This window comes from Aythya fuligula, chromosome 20 (assembly GCF_009819795.1).
Source record: "Aythya fuligula isolate bAytFul2 chromosome 20, bAytFul2.pri, whole genome shotgun sequence".
NCBI lineage: Eukaryota > Metazoa > Chordata > Aves > Anseriformes > Anatidae > Aythya > Aythya fuligula.
This window is the reverse complement of record NC_045578.1, coordinates 483187-506829: the sequence shown is the minus strand read 5'-3', so window position 1 is coordinate 506829 and position 23643 is coordinate 483187. Positions and strand designations below refer to the sequence as shown.

General features: G+C 52.2%; 3 protein-coding genes across 3 annotated transcripts in view; 1 reads left to right on the top strand and 2 right to left on the bottom strand.

Moving 5' to 3' along the window:
* Nucleotides 1–735: 735 nt before the first annotated feature.
* On the bottom strand, nucleotides 736–5999 carry LOC116497229 (E3 ubiquitin-protein ligase TRIM39-like). Its single transcript, XM_032200887.1, has 6 exons — nucleotides 5574–5999; nucleotides 4885–4980; nucleotides 2885–3115; nucleotides 2736–2758; nucleotides 2070–2182; nucleotides 736–1310 (listed from the first exon to the last, which is right to left on the bottom strand). Exons 1-6 carry the CDS (start codon nucleotides 5997–5999, stop codon nucleotides 739–741), a joined length of 1461 nt encoding a protein of 486 aa, XP_032056778.1. The 3' UTR covers nucleotides 736–738.
* A 652-nt stretch (nucleotides 6000–6651) lies between these two features.
* On the bottom strand, nucleotides 6652–7649 carry LOC116497230 (C-C motif chemokine 4 homolog). Its single transcript, XM_032200888.1, is given in 4 exon segments — nucleotides 6652–6695; nucleotides 6698–6741; nucleotides 7190–7304; nucleotides 7580–7649. Coding segments are annotated over 4 exon segments (273 nt in total).
* Nucleotides 7650–16215: 8566 nt separating this feature from the next.
* Nucleotides 16216–23643, top strand: part of HIP1 (huntingtin interacting protein 1) — a 48150-nt gene continuing 40722 nt past the window's right edge. Inside the window, exon 1 of the mRNA XM_032200891.1 lies at nucleotides 16216–16365. Within this exon, the coding sequence (XP_032056782.1) occupies nucleotides 16249–16365 (117 nt within the window). The 5' untranslated portion in view covers nucleotides 16216–16248. The remainder of the gene's footprint in view (nucleotides 16366–23643) is intronic.

Genomic DNA, 23643 nt, shown 5'->3' with positions numbered 1-23643 from the left:
GCTGCACAGGCAGCTGCTGCTATCGAACTCTGCCAACATGGTGTCCCACTGTTGCCACAGCAGGATCTCCAGAGCAGTGGCCTCCAAACTTGCCTGATTACAAATCCTTCTTGTTAATTTTTTTTAATCAAAGCCCCCAGTATATGTGTATTTATTTATGTATAAATTATATACATATACTACTGAAGTTATAATATTTTCTTCCACATCCGAATCAATCATCTTGTGAACCCCACTTGGGAGACCGCTGCCCTGGTGGCCCCCCCTGGACTGCAAAGAGCCATGGCCAACAGCACCCTTTGGACACCACACGTGGTCCATAATCCAGCAACAAGCACATAGCAGCACCTTCTCTCCAAGCTACAAAATTCAGTGCTGAGATGCTGGGTGTCAGCCAGGGCTTGGGGTTTACCAGCAGGGATGGATGCACCACAAAAATTGCACTGCAGACTGCTCAGGGCTCCCCACATCATCCGTTTATTGCCTTGTGTCAGTACAGCTCATACCAAACACATGACAAAGCAGCATGGTGTGCAGACACCCACTACCAGGAGCCTGTGGGTGAGTGGCAAGACGGTGGTGGCCAACGGGTGCCCCAGTTTCAGCAGAGTCCTGGCAGGAGCAGGGGCTGGTGGGGTCATCGCTATGTGCACCCCATGCACACAGCTGCTGCCCAGCCATCATCCCCATGCTGACCCGAGCAGCCCATTGGGCCCCCAAGTCTCTGCTTGCCTCCCATTACAGGACGATGCAGCCAGTCCCCTGCATGTCCCTCATCCAGGAGATCACCAAGGGCTCTGCATTTTTGCCCCCCAAGAAGGAACCCAGGTAGAAAAGAGGACGGAGCTTCCCTGAGAACTTGTCAGTGAAAGTGTAAAGGTGGGAGCGGTCGGTCACATTGTAGAAGGAGATTTCTCCAGCCTCGTAGTCCAGGAAGATGCCGATGCACCGGGGTCTGATGCTCAGGGTCAGATGGGAGATGGGACAGGTCAGGGCCTCATAGTTGCTGCCATTCTGCAGCCGTAGCACCCAGTAGCCATTGTTTGGAGAGAAGAGGATGTTGCCTTTCCGGCTGGCAGCCTCCTTGCACAGCCCTAAGCCCCACTCCGGCTTGTCTCCCACATGCACCTCCCAGTAGTGGCGGCCTGAGAAGAAGAGCTGCACTCCCAGCACCACCGGAGCGGAGTTAAACCTCCTGGTGTTGTCGAAGAAGGACAGGAGCAGTTTCCTGCCCCCACGCCGCACGCTCTTGTGGTCTTCGGATAGGATAAGATCAGGGTGCGCTGTCTCAGGGTCTAGAGTCACGTCCACTGGTGTGAGAGAAGGGAGAAAGGACAAGCGGACTTCGTGGGCAGGCTGGGTGTCTGCCACCAACACGCTGGAGTGCTCCAGCTGCAGACCTTGCTGCTGGCTGTGTTTAATTGCTTGTGCCTTTGACTGCACAGTGCCTCGTGCTGCCAGCCCCAGCATGCAGAAATGCAATTCATAAAATCATTTCAACTGTAAACCACATCAAATTATTTGGCATGGGACTGCAGAGCAAGAACAACCAAGGCAGCCCAGCAGATTGGATACAGCTTCAGAAGCAATACCGAAAATAAGAGTTTGTGGGCAATGCTCTCGTAGGCACCAGGGTCACCTCCCAACCATCTGACACTAGAAGGAGGAAGGTGTCATCACCATGAAATCAGCCTGAACCCACTGATATGCAAAACGGGACCATCTGGACCAAACTTGTTGGAAAAACCCACAGTTAGCGCCGGTGCTAACAAGAAAGCCTGATCTGAACTGGGGCATGGTCTGAAATCATGTCATTAAAGAGGAGCCCAATCATGGACGGACTCTGACACAGCCAACATCTCCAACAGAATTTGAGCAGCACAGAAGGCATGGCTTCCCTCATGCAAATGTAACCTTCTCCAGAACCCGACAGGACCAAAGGCTTCAGCCAGGATCACTCCCAAACCAGTGTCTCACCCACATGTCAGGGGTATGCAACACCTCCTTGTGTTCCAGGTTATAGGGGGATCAGGACCACCTGCACCAGGAACTGGAAGCAGTCCCCTCACCTTTGAACTTCTTCAGCATTTCCCTCATGCCCAGACAGCGCTCCGGAATGCTGTAGTCCTCCTTCAGGGTCACAGACACAGCTTTAGGGGTCTGGAACTTCACCGCTTCACACCTGAAAGGACAGCAATGGGGGGGGGGGGGCAACATCCAATGCCTACAGCACAGCTCCTCCTGCATTTTGGGAGCTTTCTAATGCCTTTCTTCTGGCTGCACAGACGCATCTCCTCCCTCAATCTCCTCTGTCATCCCAGAGTACTGCTCTTGGCAGCAAGCATGATGGGACCTTTGCTCTAGAGCTAAGTGGTGCACCAGAAAAGGCTCCCATGGAGCTGCAGTGCCACTGCCATGCAGGAATGCCCAGAGTAGGAAGAAACCCAGGCCAGCCTGGCAGCATGCCCCTCAGGTGCAGACACATCTCTCACCTCACAGCCCATGGCACAAGGCAAGACTTCCAGGGCTCTCGGGCCCCAGGAGAAGAGGATGGATGGAGTGCTCTGCAGCCCACTCTGGTTCCAGTCCCCTCTCTTGTTAGCCCCAGTTCACTCCATCTCTGGAGGACAAATGAGACAGTGGGCAGGGAGGACAGAGGGTGGATGGCACATGGACATCACACTGAGAGCCTGCAGGGAGCTGGTACTGTAGGAGGAACGAGCACGGGTGCCTACCTGCTCAGGATGCATTTCATGTCCTAGAAGGAGAAGAGAAAGTCATTCTGGGTTTTTCACTCCAGCCTGGCCTCAGCAACCCATCCAGACAACAGAGGTCTTGGGACTGAGGTCGGGGATGAGTTAGAGGGCTGGAGGCACAGCCTGACCTTGAGAAGCCCCTCGTCCGGCAGGTGCATTTTCTCCTTTATCTCCAGGATCAGCTCATCCAGCAAGGACTTCTGCTCCACCAGCCTAAACATGCTTTCAGAGATCATCACTAGAATCTGCTTCTCCTCCTCCTCCAGCTTCTGAAGAAGCAGCTTCTCCTCAGCAGCCAGCAGCCGATGCAGCTTCCCAAACTCGCTCACAATCCTCTCCCGCTTTTTCTTCACTGTCTCCTTGTGATAGGAAAGATGCAGGGGTGAAGAGAGGAAATGTTATCCAGACAACTAAGTCAGAACTATGCCCGACATCCAGGAAACCGCTGCATTTTTGTGTGTGTTTATTTAAATGAAGATCCAAAAAAAAATCATTGTGCTTTTATTTAGGCAGAGTTCCCACTGGACATCTTGAGTTTACCAGCAGTAGGGCTTTGACCACAGCAGTTCTGGTTGGGTGGACCTCCAATGCCCACCGATGTCTCGGTGCAGCACAGGGGGTTGTGGGGGCTGCAAGGAGTTGCCATGAGGTGTCAGGCAGGGTTTTGTTAGGAGTGGTGCCATCTTCCTACCATGGGAAGCCCCAGGGAAACGCATCAGCACCTAGGAATGGGAGGGCTGGAAGAGAGCTGGGCAGGGCTCCCTGGATTGCTAAGAGCTCTCACTAATCCCAGAGCTGAGGAGCAACAACAGGGCGGGGTTGTGGTGGGCTTTTTTTTTTTGTTTGTTTGTTTTTTTTTTGTTTTTTTTTTTTTTTTTTTTTTTTTTCCTGAGCCCTGAAAGTTGTCACTTGGCCCAAAACCTGGAGCATGAAAGATAAGTGACTCCTGAAAAACACGCTGGGGTTAAGTAGGACCAGGAAATCTCAAAGTCCAGGAGGTAAATGAAAGGAAACTGCAATGCATTTATTCTTCTGTCCAAGCACATGATTTTTCAGAACCTGACTCATGTATGCTTGATAAGCCAGGACTCTCAGACACTTCCTCCCCAGCACTCACAAGGGACATTTTTTCCTTTTTACTAAAGCAGTCCAATCAGCCACTGGGTCAGAGGAAGCTGGGGGCAGCCAGGCTGTGACTGCACAGCCCTGACTCAGGCAGGCGGGGTGAGGACCCGGCTCTGTCACAAGTCCTATCCCAGCCCATGCCAGTGCTTGAGGGGCACAGCAGGCACGCAGCAGCACCCCAAACACCCAGCACCCACAAGCAGCAGACAGTGGCAGCTCTCACAGGGAGCTCTAACTGGGCAGCTCTAACTGGGAGAGCCCAGAGAAACCTGTTTTCCCTGCCAAAGCTGATTAATCATCAACTCAGCTGAGGAACTCTCCATCCAGCAGTTTCTTTTCCTTTTCTGCAGTTACTTTTACTTTCCAGGCTAAAATGACTCTCTTTTGCTGGTGTCCTACTTCCCCAGGACTGCCTGGAGGCAGGCAGAGGTGCAGTAATTCAGCTATTCTGTTTTTGTAATAAAACCAATTCCAGTTCTTATTGCTGTGGGGCAGAGTTGACCATGTAGTTCACTCCCGGATTTAACTCAAGAAAAAAAAATAAATAATAAATTACTGTTTAACCGGTGCACAAGCCCCCATGATTTCATCAGAGATGGTGTGCTGCTTTTTTCAAAGCATTTATAGACCTTTCAATATTTTCTGAGCCATCCAAATTTACTGATCCTGGTTTCTATCCCAGTGCATTGCCCACTGCAGTGGGTACCTCACCCCTGCTTGGCACACAGAGCCGAGTGGGCCCAGCACACTGGAAACTAAGCACTTTCATTGTGTGTGGGTCATTCACTCCATGGAAAAGGTCTTATGGCACTTTCACTGCTTCTCATGCTGCAGCCAGGATCATCGGTGGATGTGGGTCCTCCCCATGACAGCAGGACTTGGGACATGTCACAGCCCTAGAAAACTCATAGCACCAGATAAGATCATTCAGGATTATTATATTTTTTTTTAAATTCCTAATGTCATCTAAGCTAATTCATGAAGAATTAAACCAGGCACCTGCCTTGCACTCCTGGATTTTCATCTTTGTCACTGACTCACATTTCTTCATATCCTCTACTTCCTTGGAAAGATGTTCCAACACTTTCTGGAGTTTCACCTGAAAAGAACAGAAACAGATCAGCTCACCCCAGCAGCACCCATCCTGCTCTGCCCCAGCCCTGGGCCTGCGGCTGCCAGTGCCAGCAGGCAGCGAGGGGAATGTGACCCAGTGCCAGGCGGTACCAACCCTGGCACCCGAACACAGCAGCTGTGCTCTTTGCTCTGCTAGCCTTGTTAACCCCCTCCACGCTGTATGGATTTCCCACTGCTTTCTTCACTATTTAGTTTCCGAGAGTGAACTGACTGCACCCACCTTGCTGGGGCACTTGCCAGCCAGCAATGTGGTGCCGGGAGCGACTCCTGGACATGGCACTTGGGTGCCAGCAGCTCTGTACCCCACTGCCGAGGCAAAACATCCCCACAGCAGCACCCAGAGCCCCGTCCTCCTCCAGGGGCAGGGACCTCAGCTGCCCACTGTACCCACACAGACAGGGGCAAGGCTGGGTGTCTCCCTTCCCAGCTCAGGAGGCAGCGGGTCCAGCCTCATCCCCAGAATGAGCAGCTGGGTAGCTGTACCACCCCTCCCCTGCCTGCCTGAGGCAGTGCCCAGAGGTTGCAGAGGGGTGCTCCCGGCACCCCAGCCTCTCATACCTTGTACACCTGTGCAGCCTCCTCAATGGGGTAGACAGCGTGGGAGCGGTGGTGCTGGGACTCCCGGCACACCACGCAGATGGCCTCTTCATCCACCTCACAGAAGAGCTTGAGGCGCTCGTCGTGCTGGGTACAGAGTGGGGTCCCTGGCACCACGCCGCCCCCCAGCCTCAGCTGCCGGATGCTCTCCACGATGTTGGCCAGCTGCCTGTTGGGGCGCAGGCTGCTGCGGCGGCAGGGGGCCCGGCACTGCGGGCAGGAGAAGGGCGCGTCATTCCAGAGACACTTCTCCTGGCAGTGCTTGGTGATGCAGCCATGGCAGAAGTTGTGCCCGCAGTCGACACTGACGGGCTCAGTCATGTACTCCAGGCAGATAGAGCAGATGGCCTCCTCCTGCAGACGCTCCAGGGCTCCGGAGAGGGCCATGGCAGTCTCCTCACCCGGGCAGCCCGGCCTGCTGCAGCCCGGGGCGAAGACACTGGCAAGCAGGCGGCAGCAGGCAGGGGCGGAGCGTGGCACCCAGCAGCACAGCCTGGGGCTGTGGCTTCCTCGGGGCCCTCAGGGCTGAAAGTGTAAGGGAAGCCCTGCAGGGACAGCACAGAGAATCACAAAGCACCAGGAATAACCCAGGCTCCACGGCCTGGGCTCCCACAGTCTATGGAGAATGGCGGCACATGGTCTGGTAGCATCCACCAGGATGTTTGTGCAGCTGCTGAGGGTGGTGAGCCTACACCATCCTCTCTGTGGGGCTGCCAGGAGGGTTGGAGCACAGAGCCCTGGGACCACTAACTCTGCTGCTGCCTATACACAGCATCCTGAGGCAGTGGGAGAAGGTGCAGGTTTTGATCATTTTTATTATCCAAAAATAACTGAAATACAATCAGTACAAATTGGAACAAAAAGTTTGCCTGAAAATAACAAATAAATTAAGATGCTTTTTCATGCACTTAAATAAACACAGTACCAGTCTACAAAATTCACAGGTGACAAGAGGACAGGGACATGTCTCAGAGTTGACCACAAGAAGTTCTTCGGCAGAGGTGATGCTTGAAGGGAGCAGGGCATTGCTCATACACTGTCAGCCTGGTCCTTGTGCTGTTTCAGGATATTCTGGACCCACTTATCTTGGGGGTTGCCACAGAATGACTTGCCCTTGAACGTGGTGAATCTGCAGAATGAAATCCAGTTAAAGGAGTTGGGAGAGAAGGGAGGATAGGGCAGGGGGACCGCCTGCTCCTTGCCACCAGGGAACCCCACCAAACCACACACCTCTATCACTGCAGAGCAGCCCCAGGGAAACACAGGGGGTGGGTTTAATGTCATTACAGGTATCCTGCCTTCTTCGTTTAGAGGAAAAAGCCACTTCATCCCCCAGATGTCCTGTCTGGGATCCGCTATCTTTGTGGGGGCAACCAGCAGAAGTTCTTTCAACTCAAAATCTAATGAAGACCACAGCTGGCTGTTTGAGACAGCCAACTGAGCTGGTCCCTCAGTTGTTTCCAGGCTGTTCTCCTAATGTGGTGGTTCCCCTGGCCGGGATAGGGTGTGCTGTGGGATTTCATGGCACTGTCACCCATCTGGGAGGCAGCTCCTGGCATCTGGGCAGATCTACTTACATCACGCCTGGCTGGGGACAGTGGCTACTCGTGTTCAGATACATTGTCACATGTCCTGAGGGAAAATTTTTGCTCAAGTATTTGACACAGCAGGGACCGGAGAAGTTGATAGCAGCTGGAAGAGAAGTTTCGTGATTAAATCAGACCAGGAAAAGTGCCATCAGGGAGAAGCAGGGTGACAGGACCAGAATGGCCCTGCTGGAGGAGATGATGCTCCCACCACCATCTCCCACCACAGTCATCCTTTCCCCAGTAAGCCAAAGAGCAGCAAGATGTGCCTCTCTTTTCCTGCAGCAGATGCTCAGAAGAGAGAGTTGCCAAGCATTACTGGACCTAATATGGCAGAAAGAAAGAGTAGAGAGTTCCTTGGAGAATAGAGCTTGGACTCACCTGGAGAAGAGAGGACCTGGCAGCAGAGGGCAGCCACAAGAACAGCAAGGGCAGCTGTGGAGGACTTCATGCCCTTTGGTGGAGATAGACTGTAGGAGTCAGGCTAGAATGTTGCAATGGGCCTGTTGCTGTGCCTGATGCAGGATCCCTGGGTTCAACCCACTTTATAAAGGGAACCAAGGCCGGAAATGTGTCGGAATTGTTGCTGAAAGAAAACATGACACAATGGAAGAAGTGCTGTATCAAGAAACGCTGTGTCAGGAGTGTGGAGTCCACTACCATACAGTGGAGGGAAGTAGTGCCTGGAGCCCTGATGAGCAGTAATGCCCTGATGTGGCAAGTAGAATATGATGAAAAGACACTGATATGATAAAGAACAGGATATGACCAACTCTCCTTTCATTTCCCCAGACCAAACGGGCACCTAGAATACCTAGAAGTAATGTTTCAGGAGCTTGGTAGCTGGCCCTCTTGCCTAGAAGTCACATGATGGCAATGGATGGAGAATAAGCATGACTACCACACACTTGTATTTCCTAGAACACCTGCGTCATGGAAAAACTGGGGCCAATCCACTTCCCTGCAGCCATGGCAGCAGGGAGAGCCTACAAGTCAGGCCAACCTCCCCAGCTGCCTGCTCAGCGGGTCAGCAAGGCACACAGCAACCATGCCCTGCCTGCTCACAGCGCTGCCCTGCCACGATGGGGCTTTGTCTGTGGGACAAGGACACCACCAGAATGCAGCCATGTAGAGCTGAGGGTACAGCATGTATCCTAAGATGAGGCTCCTTTCTTGTCCTTCCCATCATTTGCAGGAAGTTATTGGGTAACTGGTTCTGTAACTATGATGCAGGTGGCCAAGAAGGCCAACAGCATCCTGGCTTGCATAAGAAGCAGTGTGGCCAGCAAGTCGAGGGAAGTGATTGTCCCTCTCTACTCAGCTCTGGTGAGGCCGCACCTCAAGTAATGTGTTCAGTTTTGAGCCCCTTGCTACAAGAAGGACATCGAGGTGCTCGAGTGAGTCCAGAGAAGGGCAACAAAGCTGGTGAGAGGTCTGGAGAACAAGTCTTATGAGGAGCGGCTGAGGGAGCTGGGCTTGTTCAGCCTGGAGAAAAGGAGGCTCAGGGGCGACCTTATTACTCTTTATAAGTACCTTAAAGGAGGCTGTAGCGAGGTGGGGGTTGGTCTGTTCTCCCATGTGCCCAGTGATAGGACGAGGGGGAATGGGCTAAAGTTGCACCAGGGGTGTTTTAGGTTGGATATTAGGAAGAACTTCTTTACCAAAAGGGTTGTGAGGCATTGGAATGGGCTGCCCAGGGAAGTGGTAGAGTCACCATCCCTGGAAGTCTTTAAAAGATGTTTAGATGTTGAACTTAGTGATATGGTTTAGTGGAGGACTTGCTAGTGTTAGGTCAGAGGTTGGGCTCCAATGATCTTGAGGTCTCTTCCAACCTAGATGATTCTGTGATTCTGTGAAATACCAGTGACAGCTAAAATACTGCTATGTTATCGATGGACATGATAATTGGCCGTTAACTATCACAAAGAGCTTTAGAAGCACATGACTGTGTTGGCTTGGCAGTTTGGCTTAGATGATTATATGGCCCAGCAACATAGAATTAACACCCTCCTGGTATTGCTTTGCCATTGTCACAGCAGCCATACACACATACAGAAGATATTTGCTCGCTCAGCTGATACTGTTTGGGACAGGAATGGTGTCACTGCACTGACAGGGAAACTCGTCTTGGAAATGTCACATCCCCACAGAAGGACTCTGATGACCTCTAGGCTTGCGGATGAAGTTTCAGGCAAGCAGAGGAAGAGTTTACTACCCGTGGTGCTAGCACATGTATTTGGGCACTGGACAACCACGGCCACAGCCATATGAGCAGGCTGCTTTTCGTAATGGTCCATGAAGAAAGTGACTTATCTCCTTTATTGGAAAGGATGGTTAAGAAAAAAGAAACCACTGCCCAGAGGGGTGGCCTTGTAGGAATGTAGAGGAGGAACTCCCAGGGGGGGAAGTGGTCCAGATTGGCTGCATGGTGTCACTCAAAGAGTTGCAGTCAATGACTCAATGTCCAAGTGGAAATCAGTAATGAGTGGTGTTCCTGAGGGATTGGTATTGGGACCGGCACTGTTTAACATCTTTGTTGGTGACATAGACAGTGAAATTGAGTGCACCCTCAACAGGTTTGAGGATGACACCAAGCTGTGTGGTGCTGTCGACACGACAAAGGGAATGCCATCCAGAGGCACCTGGACAGGCCTGAGAGATGGGCCTGTGTGAACCTCGTGAAGTTCAACAAGGCCAAGTGCAAGGTCTGCATCTGGGCCAGGGTGCTCCCAAGCACAAATACAGGCTGGGCGTAGAATAGATTGAGAGCAGCCCTGAGGGGAAGGACCTGGGGGTGCTGGTTGATGAGAAGGTTGACATGAGCTGGCAATGTATACTTGCAGCCCAGAAAGCCAACTCCACCCTGGTCTGCATCAAAACCAGTGCAGCCAGCAGGGAAAGGGAGGTGATTCTCCCCCTCTGCTCTGCTCTCATGAGACCCTACCTGGAGCCCTGTGTTCAGCTCTGGGGCCCCCAGCACGAGAAGGACATGGACCTGTCAGAGCGAGTCCAGAGGAGGCCATGAGGATGACTGGAGGGCTGGATCACCTCTCCTGTGAAGACAGGATGAGGGAGTTGGGGTTGTTCAGTCTGGAGAGGAGGAGGCTCCAGGGAGACCCTACAGTGGCCTTCCAGTACCTACCGGGGGCTACAGGAAAGCTGAGAGGTACTCTTTGTTAGGGAGAGTAGTGATAGGATAATGGTTTTAAACTAAGGAAAGGTAGATTTAGACTAGGTATTTTAGGAGGAAAATTTTCAATCAGAGGGTAGTGAGGCACAAGCTGCCCAAAGAAGCTGTGGATGCCCCATCCCTGGGAGTGTTCAAGGCCAGATTGGATGGGGCTTTGGGCAATCTGATGTAGTGGGAGGTGATCCTGCCCATGGCAGGAGGGTTGGAATTAGATGATCCTTAAGGTCCCTTCCAGCCCAAACCATTCTGTTATTCTATTAAGTAGATTCCCTGGACCAGCTGAAGAGCTGATTCTGGGCCTGGAGCTTGCAAGTGGAGAGGAGAGGAGAGGAGAGGAGAGGAGAGGAGAGGAGAGGAGAGGAGAGGAGAGGAGAGGAGAGGAGAGGAGAGGAGAGGAGAGGAGAGGAGAGGAGAGGAGAGGAGAGGAGAGGAGAGGAGAGGAGAGGAGAGGAGAGGAGAGGAGAGGAGAGGAGAGGAGAGGAGAGATGGAGACTGTGATGCACTGGAGTCATGATGACCTGCTACCCTAAGTGCTACTAATACTTGCTGCTCTCATATTCCTGCTCCTGCCACTTCTACCAGTGCTTTCACATCCAGCATTCACACACATTTCATATCTTGACCAATATTAACACACCTGTTGCACATCTCCACGCGGGGACTAGAATAAAACTGTGAGGAGGAGAAAAGGCTGGGGAATGAGTTGGAGACGTCCTTGCTAATGCAGCTCACACTGACACAGCCCCCTTAGAGCTGCTTTTAGTTGACTGTTCTGGATGTTCTTGCAATATTCAAATATGGTTTTGATGGAAATGTCATGATTCATTTTGAAAATCAATATTTTCTATCAGGAATATATATGTGCCTAGATTTTTGAATGAATTTGTGATCCTTTCAGATATACCAGAATGTGTCTCCTGATTTCATTCATTGCAAAGGGAATTCTTGGAGCTTTTGACACCTCTGTTATTTCCCCATTTCACTGTTTTCTTCAACTCCATTCCTTCCTTGAAGGACAATTTTGAATTTCAGTCTTGGCTGCTCCTTCCTGCCAAGACAAATAACGCAAATCTCTAAATATTTTGATTTCTAAAACCTCCTCTATATCATACATCCTAAATAGTAGCTATTTATGGAATCTATAAAACCTCTGCCGTATGGTGTGTTTCAGCTTTCAATAGAAACCACACATGGTATCTTTGGATTCATTACCAGAACAGATTTGGGATGCAGGAGAAAGTCTTTTCTTAGCCCTCAAGGTAGACTGCCACACCACACTGTCTCTCAGTTTTGGAGTTTCACCTGAGGGTCACATTATCCCAGTGCCCCAGAAGCTGCTACATCACTACTGTGGGGAAATTGGGCTTAAACTGGGAACAAATCAGTAAGAAACAGAAGGAACATGACGGAGCATGTGGGAAGTCAGACTGCAGGGTGCTGCAATTCTGAGAAAGACAAGCAAGATCTCAGATGAGATCTTGCCAAGGGACATGGAGAACACAAGGAAATATCCATGTGTCTGAGCCAGGGCATGAATTTCAAAGTGATAAGCTCAAGAAGATTTGTAAAATGAGAATGGTTGGAGGCTGCATGTGCATTCAAGGGAGTCAGCACAAACATTTTCCTTTCTCTTCAAGGAGTCTGCCCACATCTGGAGACATTAGTGTTGGGCTAGATGGATCCTTGGTCTGCATCGTTTGGGACTGTTCATGTTTGATTCCAGCCAGTCCTACAGGACTGTATGGTCTACAGTGCTTCTTGTGAAATTGCATTGAAATTCTTGGATGAAAATTTATATATCAGGATGAGTAATTCTGGTAAATGTCAGCAGAAAGACACCAACAGTTTCTAAGCACACTTCAAGGAAAAAATATATTCTTGCAGTTTGTGCAATTTGCCAAGATAAATTCAGGGTGCCTAGACAAGCCCCACTGAAGACTGGGAGGTAGCCAGCTGCTTTGTCAGGATCTGGCCCCCACAGACATTGGTAGCACTTCCAAGGACAGGCTGCCTTTGCCAAATTACAGCCATGCATGTGTATCCTGGTTTACCTGAGGATGCCCTCAGCACTGAGCACCAACCTGGCCGGAGATGAGATGGGTTTGCCCAGCAGCTGTAGCACTGAGTGACTGTTTTAGGTACAGCAGCTGCAGCTCAGATAAACTAAGAGGAAATCATATGTGTGTCACCTTTGAGATACTCAGCACCTGATATTTCTGAACACCCGACATTACATGGTATTTTGTCCTCCTGTTGTCTTCACTGATGCTAAGATACATGTGATATCTGCAGATCAGACTGTAGGATTTCACAAATGCAGAAAATCAAGGACAGTGCTCCACATGAGCTCTGGTGACAGTATCATAAAGAGAAGACAGGGATAACTTCTGGCTCTCTGGATCTACAGCCCGTGCTGTCCTGCAGCCACTGTCTCCTTCACTGCCCATGCTCTTCTGCAACAAGTACAAGGTCCTCCGCACAAACCTGTGCACCCCAAGTCATACACAGAAAACCTTTTCTCAGTGATCACGTTCTGGCAGTCAAAGGTTGACTCCTAATACAGAAGCAAAGCAAGCTTTTAATGTCCTACCCTGGGGGGAGAATAGCCTTTCCCACCCCCGGCACAAGTGGCACGCGTGAGATGGTCAACCAAGGGCTGGGTGCCTGTCTCAGTGCTCCTGCTGAGCTCCTGCCGAGCTGCTGCCCTGCAGTGAGGAAGCTCTCCAGCAGATGGCAAGCACTTCCCACCTCCAGGCCCCGTTCCTCAGCAAGTTCTTCACCTAGGCAGCCACCCCAGCAGCACTGCAGCCCAAGGTTCCTGTTGAATTCGGGTCTTCTCCTTAAGTCCATCTACAAACCATGCTCAGCTCTGCTTTTGGATTCTTGGATAAGCAGATACAGCTGCTGAGGCTTGGTGATGCTTGGGTTTGCATCCCTCCTTGAAAAACCTGCGCAAATAGCAGAGCTTACTCAAGATGGAGATAAGGACCACATGGTGCCCTCACACTCCATAGCTAAGCTCTCCAAGACCCTTGCAACTGGCTGCTCTGTCTTGGCTGCTCCCAGGTGGGAGCTGGCAGTACTGCATGAGATTCTTGTCTTCCTTTCCCCACTCACCACCTTGCACAGCTGGCCAGGGCTGCTTCCCACAAAGGCACTTTGATGGCACTAGCTGACAAGGATTCAGCAGCAGCATCTCTTTTGCCTAAAGCATTAAAAAAAATGGAATCAAAAGATTATAAAGCCTGCATGTGTAGGCTCTACTTGCCCCAGGGGAAGACGCCACATGCCTTTTGCTCCACCAGGGACACTCCTGCTGGATCTGGACCACTGCCCTGCACCCAAGACTTTGTCCTCACCCTGCTCCAGGGGGGCACTTTGGCTTGTAAAACATTTTTGTCCCAGGGTCTGAGCAAATAACCCTATCACCAGGGTTGTATTTCTGGTTACATGATTGCATTTGTGGAAGGCTTGTTTCAGCCACTGCCCTCCAGGAGATATGCCCACCAGGGACAGCTCATCCGCTCTGGTGGGTTCAAGGGCTTATGCCTTGGGGTGTCTACAAGGGTGACTGAAGCATGGAGGCCTGTTTGGGATCTCACCTCCAGGGGGAAAGAGAGCAGCAGGATCTTTTCACAGAGCTCTGTGCCCGCCTGCTCCAGTACAGCCAGCTGGATAACAGAGGAAGGACTGTGGAGCTCTCTGTGCCTCTATTTTCTTGCTGAAACAAGGGATATCTGTGCTCTCGCTGAGCCTGGGCCAGGCCACGGGGGGGATGGGGGGGAGTGTGGCAGTGGGACCCTGGGAGTCTCCCAGCTCTGGCTGGGGAGGGCAGTTGGAAACCCTTGGGAACATAGCGTTCCTCCACCCCGGTCAGGGCCCGCAGCCCCTTCCATCCCTTCTGATCCTTCTGGCCTCTCTCCTGTCATTTCTTGTTCCCTGTGGCTTGGAGGTCCTTAGGGCTGAGATCAAGCTGAGAAGCCTTGTCCCAGCAAAGAGGGAGCAGCATCCTCCAGGGCCATTATGGATGGACGGAGCCTCAAAGTGCTTGAGCAGCAAGGGGAGGCCACCCTGCAGAGCCCTGCAGTTAGACACAGACCAGCCCTGTCCCCTCTGCCCAGCCTGAGCCAGCGCTCACCAGGGGTCACCTGCTGCTGAGCACTGCACTGCCCTAAGGAAGGGAGAGAGGGGACACATGGTCCTGCCCATGTCCCAGCAGACACCAGACCCATGGTCTTCATGCTACAGAAGACACACAGGTGGCAGGCATCTCTGGTAGCTACTGAAAGGCAGGTCATCATGCTCCACAGCCCCAGACACACATCAAGGCCTCCTGCCCCAGATCTGCAAAATCCACTGCACTGGGCTGGGTGACAGTGGGGAAGTTGCTGTCCATCCCCATGACAGGCTGCCCCACTGCCCTTTGCTTCCAGGCTGCAGCCCAACCTCTTGGAGCTGGGCAAGAGAACGGAGCAGCCCAGGTCCCAGCATGAGCACCAAGCCCTGGCTGTGGAAGGAGAGGAATTGACTCTGCTCTTCAGTAAGAGGAAGAAGTGAGCACAGCTCACAGCCATGGGGTAACTAGCCCAGGGCTGAGGTGCATCTAGCCCTCCAGCATCCAGTCCTGCCTGCTGGGGGGCCATGTGGGAACAGGATGGCTTTAGCCACGCAGAGGGGTGTGACCTTTCTTTCCTTTTCCTTTTGTGTCCCTCTGCCCTTTCTTTTCTTCATCTCTATTCGGTAATGACTTCATTTCTTCAATTATTAATCATCTTGCTCTAACAGTGGCTGACTTAAACACATTAAACTTCCTCTGGGACCAGCCCCAAGAAAGGAGGCAGGTTTCCAGAAAGTGCATTAGAGAGAATGCAGACAGGGAGTCAAGATGAGCTGGGGTGGGAGGAGGTGGCCTTGCTGGACACACAGTGCATGCCGTTTCCAGCAGCTGAGAATCTGATATCCAAGGCACAAGTGTGGACATCTGTGAGGTGTACTGCACAGCCTGCTCACACGTCCCACAGGGCACCTGCAGGAGGGCACTTGTGCAATTGTTTCAGCTGAAAAGCCACAAAAGTGAGCTACCCAGGGTATTACTGCTTGCAGAACAGCTCACAACAACCCAACCCACATCCTAAGCAGCTTCTCCCAAATCGTCCTGTCACCTCCAACAGGCAGCAGCTGACGAGACAGCTGTGCCCAGCTACATCCCACCAGAAACAGAGACACTGCTTTTATGCGGCTGGTTTTTGAGACCCAGGAACCCGTCTGGCACAAACCCAGCGCAGCCCCGCTGCTGCCCTTTGCCAAGGTCAGAGATCATCCAGAGATAATCCAGCCTCGGAGACACCGCGACCCACGGACACCGCCCCCCGCGGGCCCGGGCCGGGCGCTGCGCAGCGGGACCCCGGCCGCCAGGTGGCGCCAGGCGGGAGGGGAGGGAGGGGCAGAGGCCGTGAGTGGCAGGTGCGAGAACCAATCACCGCAGGGCACCAACAGGGGGCGGGGCGCGCGCAGTTATTGTTGTCCGTAGAGGCGGGACAAGGGGCGTGGCTCCCGCGGAGGGGCGGGAGCTGACGTTGAGTGGCGTGGAGTCCGACCAGTGACGGGGGGGGGGGGTGCGAGAGCTGGCCGCATGCGCCAGCCCGGGGACGGCCCTCGGGGGGGAGGAGGCTCCTTCTGACTGGCGTTGGGAGCGGCCAATGAGAATGAAGGGGCGGGGAGTGGGCGATGTGGGTGGGGCGGGCCCGTTCGTGAGTGGCAGGTAGGTGGGCCAATGGCGCGTGGCACGGACAGCGGCAGGTCGGAGCGGAGCGGTTGCGAGGGCGCGGCGGGGCCGGAGCGGCGGCGGGCGCGGCGGGGCATGGACCGCGTGAGCAGCTCCATGAAGCAGGCGGGCAACCCGCTGCCCAAGGTGCTCGGCCGGCGGGCGGCCGGCGGCGGCCTGGAGGCGGAGCGGGAGAGCTTCGAGCGCGCCCAGGTACGGGCGGGGCGGGGCGGGGCGGGGCGGGGCGGGGCCGGGCGGGGGGGCGGGGCCAGCCTCCTGCCGGGATCGGCGGCCGCCATGTTCGGCGGGGCTCGCGCCGGTGCTCGGCACCGCTGTGGTGCCCGGGGGCGCCGTGTCACTGAGCGCTGCATCGCAACGTCTTGTAAAGACCTCCAGGGATGGTGACTCCACCACTCACGTGGGCAGCCCATCCCAATGCCTCGTAACCCTCTCAGTAAAGAAACTCTTCCTAACATCCAACCTAAACCTCCCCTGGCTCAACTTTAGCCCATTCCCCCTCGTCCTGTCACCAGGCACGTGGGAGAACAGGCCAACCCCCACCTCGCTACAGCCTCCCTTGAAGTACCCATAGAGAGCGATAAGGTCGCCCCTGAGCCTCCTCTTCTCCAGGCTGAACAAGCCCAGCTCCCTCAGCCGCTCCTCGTAGGACTTGTTCTCCAGGCCCCTCACCAGCTTCGTCGCCCTTCTCTGCACCCGCTCAAGCACCTCGATGTCCTTCTTGTAGCGAGGGGCCCAAAACTGAACACAGTACTCGAGGTGCGGCCTCACCAGGGGGACAATCACTTCCCTCGACCTGCTGGCCACAGTGTTTCTTATGCAACTAAAGGTTTAACGTGGAATGTGGCACTATGCAGAGGAAGGCTCCTGATGAGAAACAACACGGCATGTGTTTCTTGGAGGTGCTCTTCGAAGGGTTGGCTCGTTCCCTGTGTGACTTTTGGTTCTTGTGAGTGTTCTGCTCTGCAATTTCCTGGCTTACTCCTTTCTACTTTTTGCGTAATTCTTGCTTTCTCTCTAGTATGGGGAACTTCACAGGCACTGCTCAGATCTTCCACACATTGGTCATCCACAGTGTTTGTCAAACTTCTTCTTTTTGAGGTTTTATTATAGAAACCTCATGCTGGGTGGCTTTTTGAGTTTTGTTTTTTGGGTTTTGGTGTTTGTTTTTTTTTGAAAGTGACTTTTCTTTACAAAGGTTCATACATTTTCTCAAATGGCTTTCAAAATGAAGATTTTACCAGGTTTCCACATGCACACAGGCTCATTCCATCCTTGCCTCCAAAACCTGCAGGTCCCATAGCAGCAGTAGCAATATCTTGGGCTAAAAGAGCCCCTACAGATAGAAGGCATGTCAAAATAGGCTTCCAGTGAGCCTGGATGACACCTAATTGGGTTTGGTAGCACCCATTTTCTGTGGTCAAAGAGTCAGGTTGGTAAAAAGAGCGCCATATGAAGCTCTCATGGTGGGATGCTCTTGTGGTTGTCATCACATTGCACAATGGTCTGCCCTGTTGATGTCCATTGGCTTAGGGATATGTCAAAATAACTTTCCTGGTGGTCTCTTTTCTTCATGTGTGCTTGTGTCTTAGTTTTGCCAGTGATGCAAATGTGGAAAACGTGAGGGCACAGCAAAACATGATGTCTCTGATACGCTGCTGCCATGTGCTGGCCCTGGCTGGCTCCCTGCTGGGTGGTAGCTGCTCCACGAGCCCCAGAGACGTGGCTCCCTGGCTTTGGCACCTGCCTGACTGCTCCCCTTTTCTTTTACTGTCATTGCTGGTTGTTTTAATGGAAAGCTGAGTAACAGGGATGCCAGATCCTTCACTTGTGCTGTCCTGCCAGTGCATGGCCATATGGGGTGCACTGCTGCCATGGCTGTTGCAACAGCTTTCTCCCTTTTGTCAGTGTTTCCCTTGCTGGGATTCAGTGCTGCTCACTGCTTCAACCTCAGTAGAATAAATCTTCGGACAGAGCAAAGCTGTCTGAGCAAGGAGAAAAACCACCAAAAGTGAAAATTCTACCATATGTTGAGATAGATGCTTTTATTTCACGTGGCTGCTAACCTACTGTGAAGTTTGCATTCTCTGCAAATTCTTCTTTCTGTACTGAGCTTCTGAAGCTAAGACCTGCTCGCTTAGGTGGGTGCCCTTCCCTGCTTGGGCTTCCTTTCGCTTCTCCCTGCACCTGTCCCCTGTGGACGTTTCTGTGCCTTGATGGGGCTGGCTCACTCTGCGTGGACACAATGTGCTGGTTTGGCGGAGACAAGATGTTCAGCACTTAGATGAGACAAGATCTTGAGAGCAGAAATGGTGTCAGAAGGAAGAAGGATTTCTGTGAGGTAGGGAGGATGCACACAGATGACACTAAGTGCAGAGCATCACAGCAGGACACAAAAACCTCCTGGTGCTGCTGCTGCGCACCATCTGCCTTGGCACTTCCCAGAGCCATTGGCTTTGTGTAGATGTGCCGAGCCACCTCTGCCCCAATCCCTTCCAAAGGATGGCCGCTGAGATGCCAGCACAGTGCTGTCACCTGTGCTGTGCCATATGCTGGCTGGTGCACTGCTGTTGTCCAGTGTAGCTTCACAGCTTGCCTGTGGGGTCTTCTGATGACAGCAGGGGGACCCGGGAGCCCCTCCATGCTGGCAGTGCTCTGAGCTCCAGGAGCATCCCTGGCACTGCTGGTAGGGACGATCACCATCCAGAAACCTGAATGTGTGGGAAAGTTTCCTTCCTCATCCAGAACAATTCTGGCTCACTGCCTTTTAGGGTCCTGCACAAGTCCCTTTCCGCTTTTGGGAAACCAAATGCTGGAGAGGGGCAAATGTGCTCAGAAAGGAGTAATGGGGGAAGTTTCCTTTGTGGGCGTAAGTGCCCAGAGCAACAGTGAGAAGCGGCTTGCTGGGCTTTGATGATGTTCCTGTCCTGTTATAAAGCTCTCCCTCTGGGTTACAGCAAGGTTGGGACAGGGCTGGTGGTTTCCGTTGCTCCTTAAGGCTTGAGCAGAGATGCAGAAGTTTTGTGTTCATCCCCAGAGACAGATCCCCTGAGGTTTGTGTCAGGAGATGTGTCATAGCTGTGTGCCACATCCACTACCCATCAGGTGTCTTTGGGCATTCGTCCACTGTGGTTTGTCCTGATAGTGGCCAAGTGCTGGGAGAAGACACTTCTTGTTTAAAACTCTTCCAGGAAATCTAAAAAGCTTTCACTTCATCTTCTCTGCAAGTTTTTTTTTCTAAGCAGGGCACCCAGTAGCAAAGAGAAACATGGATTGTTGATTGCCCACTGCATCCACCTTCTCTTCCTTGTTTGCAGCTATAGCTGGGTCCTTAGAACCACATGTTGGTGCAGGACCACCAAAAATAGCAATTTACAACTAAGTAATTCCCCTGGGAAGTCATATGTGCAGTTGCAGGTGATCATTGAGCTGTCTTCACTGCTGCTTGTACCCTCCAAGGTAACTAGCATGGTGCAAAACTGTAAGCTCATGGTCCCTGGGGTCTCTGTGGGTTCAGGCAATTGCCTGCTTGTGGATCCTCATATTCCTCCTTTGCATGACCCAAGAGCTTCGGTTCCATCCTGAGAGCTCTGCCCTGGTGCTGGTTCCTGTGGGTACAAGCACCACTGCTGTTGCCTTCTGCAGCATGATGCCACCCCACTGTCCCAAATCAGCACCAAAACCAGCTCGTTATTCTGCGGTGGCTTCCACCATTCTGCTGCTGAAAAGCCCAAAACACAGCACTGCAGGCTGCAAGGGCCAGTTTCGTTTTGGGTCGAGGGTAGTAGGGTTATTTCATCCCGCTGGCATGGGAGCTGCTGGAGGCTCGTGGCCCAGTGTAGGTGGGAGGCAGTTCCTGCAGCATCCCCGCTTTTGGCCGTGCCACTGTGGGGGGAACACTGTGTCCCTTCCCCACCCACGGCAACTGGGACGTGGCTCAGTGCAGCTTGCCATCGCAGAGGAAATGCCATTTTGCTTCTGACATCTTCACTTTTAGAAAACAATTTTTGTGGTTCAGATGCTGCAGCCGCCAGCAGTTTTGCCAAGAACTTAAGTTCTTGCACAGGAAATGAGGCTCCTTTCAAAAGCACCAGAGTGTTCCTATATATATAGCCTCTCTGAACAGATATTTAAAGAAACATATTGACACTGGCAAGAACAGGAAAAAATAGCTTCTGTCTGTGGAGAGTGAGGGATGAAGCCAGCTGAGCCCATCCTGGGGGAGTTGGTGATACAGGGGATTAATTCTCTGCTCTTTCATCTCCAGGAAAAAACGAGCTCTTGTGCTTTGTCCCAAGTGTTCCCCAATGCTCTTGGTGTATTTTATTTTAATAGGAATTAGAGGTGCTTGGGAGTGAATACAGTTTCAGCAGCAAAGAAATGAGTCATCTCGGCTCTTTTCAGTCTCACTTAGAAACTTATTTCCATCCCCACAGCTTCATCTGTGTGAAAGAAAATAGCTTGTCTTTTACCAGATTAGCTGTATGAGGTCTGTCTTTCTCTTTAATGAAAGCTGGGATTTAAGCAAAAAAAAAGGGGGGGTGGGGGAAGGGGCAGGGGGAGAAATAACTGAGGTTTTTCTGTGATCCTGGACTCAAAAAGTGGCTGAGCTCCAGGACAATAAATAGGTGTGGCATAGAAGGTGGGGACACCTGCTGCCAGGTTGCTTCAGGTGGGAATGTGACATTTATGGGCCAGCTGGCAACTAGCATGGGGGCTTGCCCCAGAACGCACCTAGGACTGCACAGGAGGACGGGGCTGGGGGACATCACAGCCATGACAAGCCTGATCCCCAGCTCAGCACCTGCTGTCCCCTTGGCTGGCAGTGGCAGCAACCCCGAGCCCAGAAAACCAAGGGGAGGATGGGGACAGTGGGTAACGGCGAGGCAGCGGGTGCCAGGCACGAGGAGGTGCCAGGTCTGCGGCACAGGGCTGGGTTCCTGCTGCTCAGGGCTGCAGGTGCTTGGGGAAACACCTCAGGGCAGAGCAGGGGCACAGGGCTGAAGCTGCTGCTCTTGTCTTGCCATGTTCATCGCTCATCCACAGTTTTGCAGCTCACTGTCTTCTCTGCTTGGTTGGCAGCTGGAAAGAAACATTTTAAAAGGTATCCAGGACAAAATAGTTTGAGTTCTTATATTTGTAATCATCTGGCTTCAGATGCTTCAAAGAGGAAGAAAACTGCGTGCTAAAACCAGCACCAGCCTTTGCATGAGGCTGAGGCTCCAGAGACTCTGGCTTCTGAAACGCAGATGTATTTGAGCCAGAACCTGTCTGGATCTGTGATTCAGAGAAAGCAAGAATAGGGCTTAAGCCAGATGTTGATGCATCTTTGCAAGCTTATTCTTACGCAAATCTGACAGTTTACCTTAAAATATATATTTTTTATATTATTTATTTATTTATTTATTTAAGAACGTTGATAATTACAGATACCAGCATACAGTGAGCAACATTTGGAGGAGAGGTGAGCACAGCGCCAGGTGCCCCAGGCTCTGCTGGCAGGTGCTTTGCCAGCAGCCTGCAGGTGTGCAGGGCCGTGCCTAAGTACCCAGCATTTACTGGATGCAGAGAATTCAACCAAGCAGTCAGGATTCTGCTGCTGCCAAGATGGCAACGAGAGCAATGCAGCAGTGGGAGAAGTGGAAGAAAGGCTGGATTCTGGTCCTGATCACTGCCACAGGCTCACCTGATTTATTCTGCACTCACCAAAGAGGAAATCTTCCTGGGGACAGACTGTTCAAAGGGGACATGCAATGAGCAGCACAGACGGTATTTTAGTCCGGATGTGCGAGTCCCCAGCTGCTGCTGGATGCATTGTACATTGTTTGCTGTTCGCGGCTAATCAGGGTGGGAGGTAAATTACCCCTGGTCTGCATGCAGAAGGTGAAGTTACTGGCTCAAAGCTGCATGCGGACATCTAATATTTTACTTACTAGCATGCGCAGCTTCCTTGTGTAACTTCTGCAGCACGAAGGCTGTGGGGCAGCCGTGGCCATGGCTGTACCATCAGGCTGGGCTGAGCCTCATGCCAGGCTGCACACCCAGCTCACGGCTTCTGGCATCACCTTCAGGCCAGCAGAGGGGAGATCCCAGGTGTTCCCTGCCCCCACCATGGGCTTCAAGGTGAGTATGTCCATCAGCTGTGTCTGTGCCATCCGTGGGGCTCAGTACATGCTTGCTGAACCCTTTCCTGCTGTGCCTTGAGCCAGGCATGCTGCTTTGGTGCTGGGACAGGCAGGCATCATTGCATTCTCTGTTCCCATCAAAGCAAAAAGCATCAGCATGGTAACTACAAAAACACTCTTTTTTTTCTCAGCAGCTACTGTGAAATCATGTAGCTCCAGCACTCAGTAAGCTTTATGCAGCTCATAGTGAGGTTACCAGCCTTTTTTCGTAGCTTGGTCATGAAACTCAGGCTGCCAGGTTGACTCGAGTTGCCCAGGTCTTCCATCCTTAGTCTTGCAGTGAGAAGACTATTTCTTTGCTGTTACCAAACTAACAAAACAGATTACCAAAGCTGTGATTACTTTATTCCAGGACTTTCATAATTTTGCTGCCTTCGGCATAGTATGACTGGTACCCAGCTTTATGTAATTACAGTTAATCCCAATTTAACAGCATTGCTCTGTACTCTTCCCAGATGGACCAGACTTGTGTGGATATCGGTCCCACAGCACCAGATGCCATGGGCCTGGGGGAGTCTGTTCCTTGAGGTCCTGCAGTTTTTATCCCCTGGCTCCTGCTTTGCCAAGTGACCCAGCTCCTCCTGTACAGGCACAGACCCCTGCACCCCCAACAGCGCTATTCTTCCAGCAGCTGGGCTGCTGAAGATGGCACATTAAATATTTACCATGCAGAGAAGAGGCAAGTTGCAGTAAACAAAGGGACTCATTGGGAGAAGAGGGTTTTCTCATCAGGGCCAGGCTGGAGACTTGCTATTTATTGTTAACATTTGTCTCTTTTATTCTATGCAGGCAGCCCAGGGCTCTCTAGAGAGTGCATGGCATTGCTTTTTATTTTAATTAGCAGATGCTGGCTGGAAAACAGTGTTTTCCAGACATTATTTTTACGTGGAAGCGAGCAAGAATACAGGGTTTCGTAAGCGCAAATAGTGTTGCAAGGTGCTCATGGCACAACACAGGGGCACGCTGCTGCGGGAAGCCTGGAATAGTCCCTCTTCCACTAGACAGCCCATGGAATATCCTGAGTTGGAAGAGATCCCTGAAGATCAAGTCCAACACCTGGCTCCACGCAGGGCAACCTGAAAGTTAAACCACATATCTACGAGCATGGTCCAGTCACTTGTTGAACACCGACAGCCGTGACCACACTTCCCTGGGGACATGCTGCAGTGCCTGAGTGCCCTCTGAGCCCCGCGGCACCAGCGCTGAGGCCGGGCCCACAGCACCACCCTGTGCACTGCCTGTCCTTGGAGACACGTCTGGGGCTGGCAGCTCCACTTGGCTCTGACCT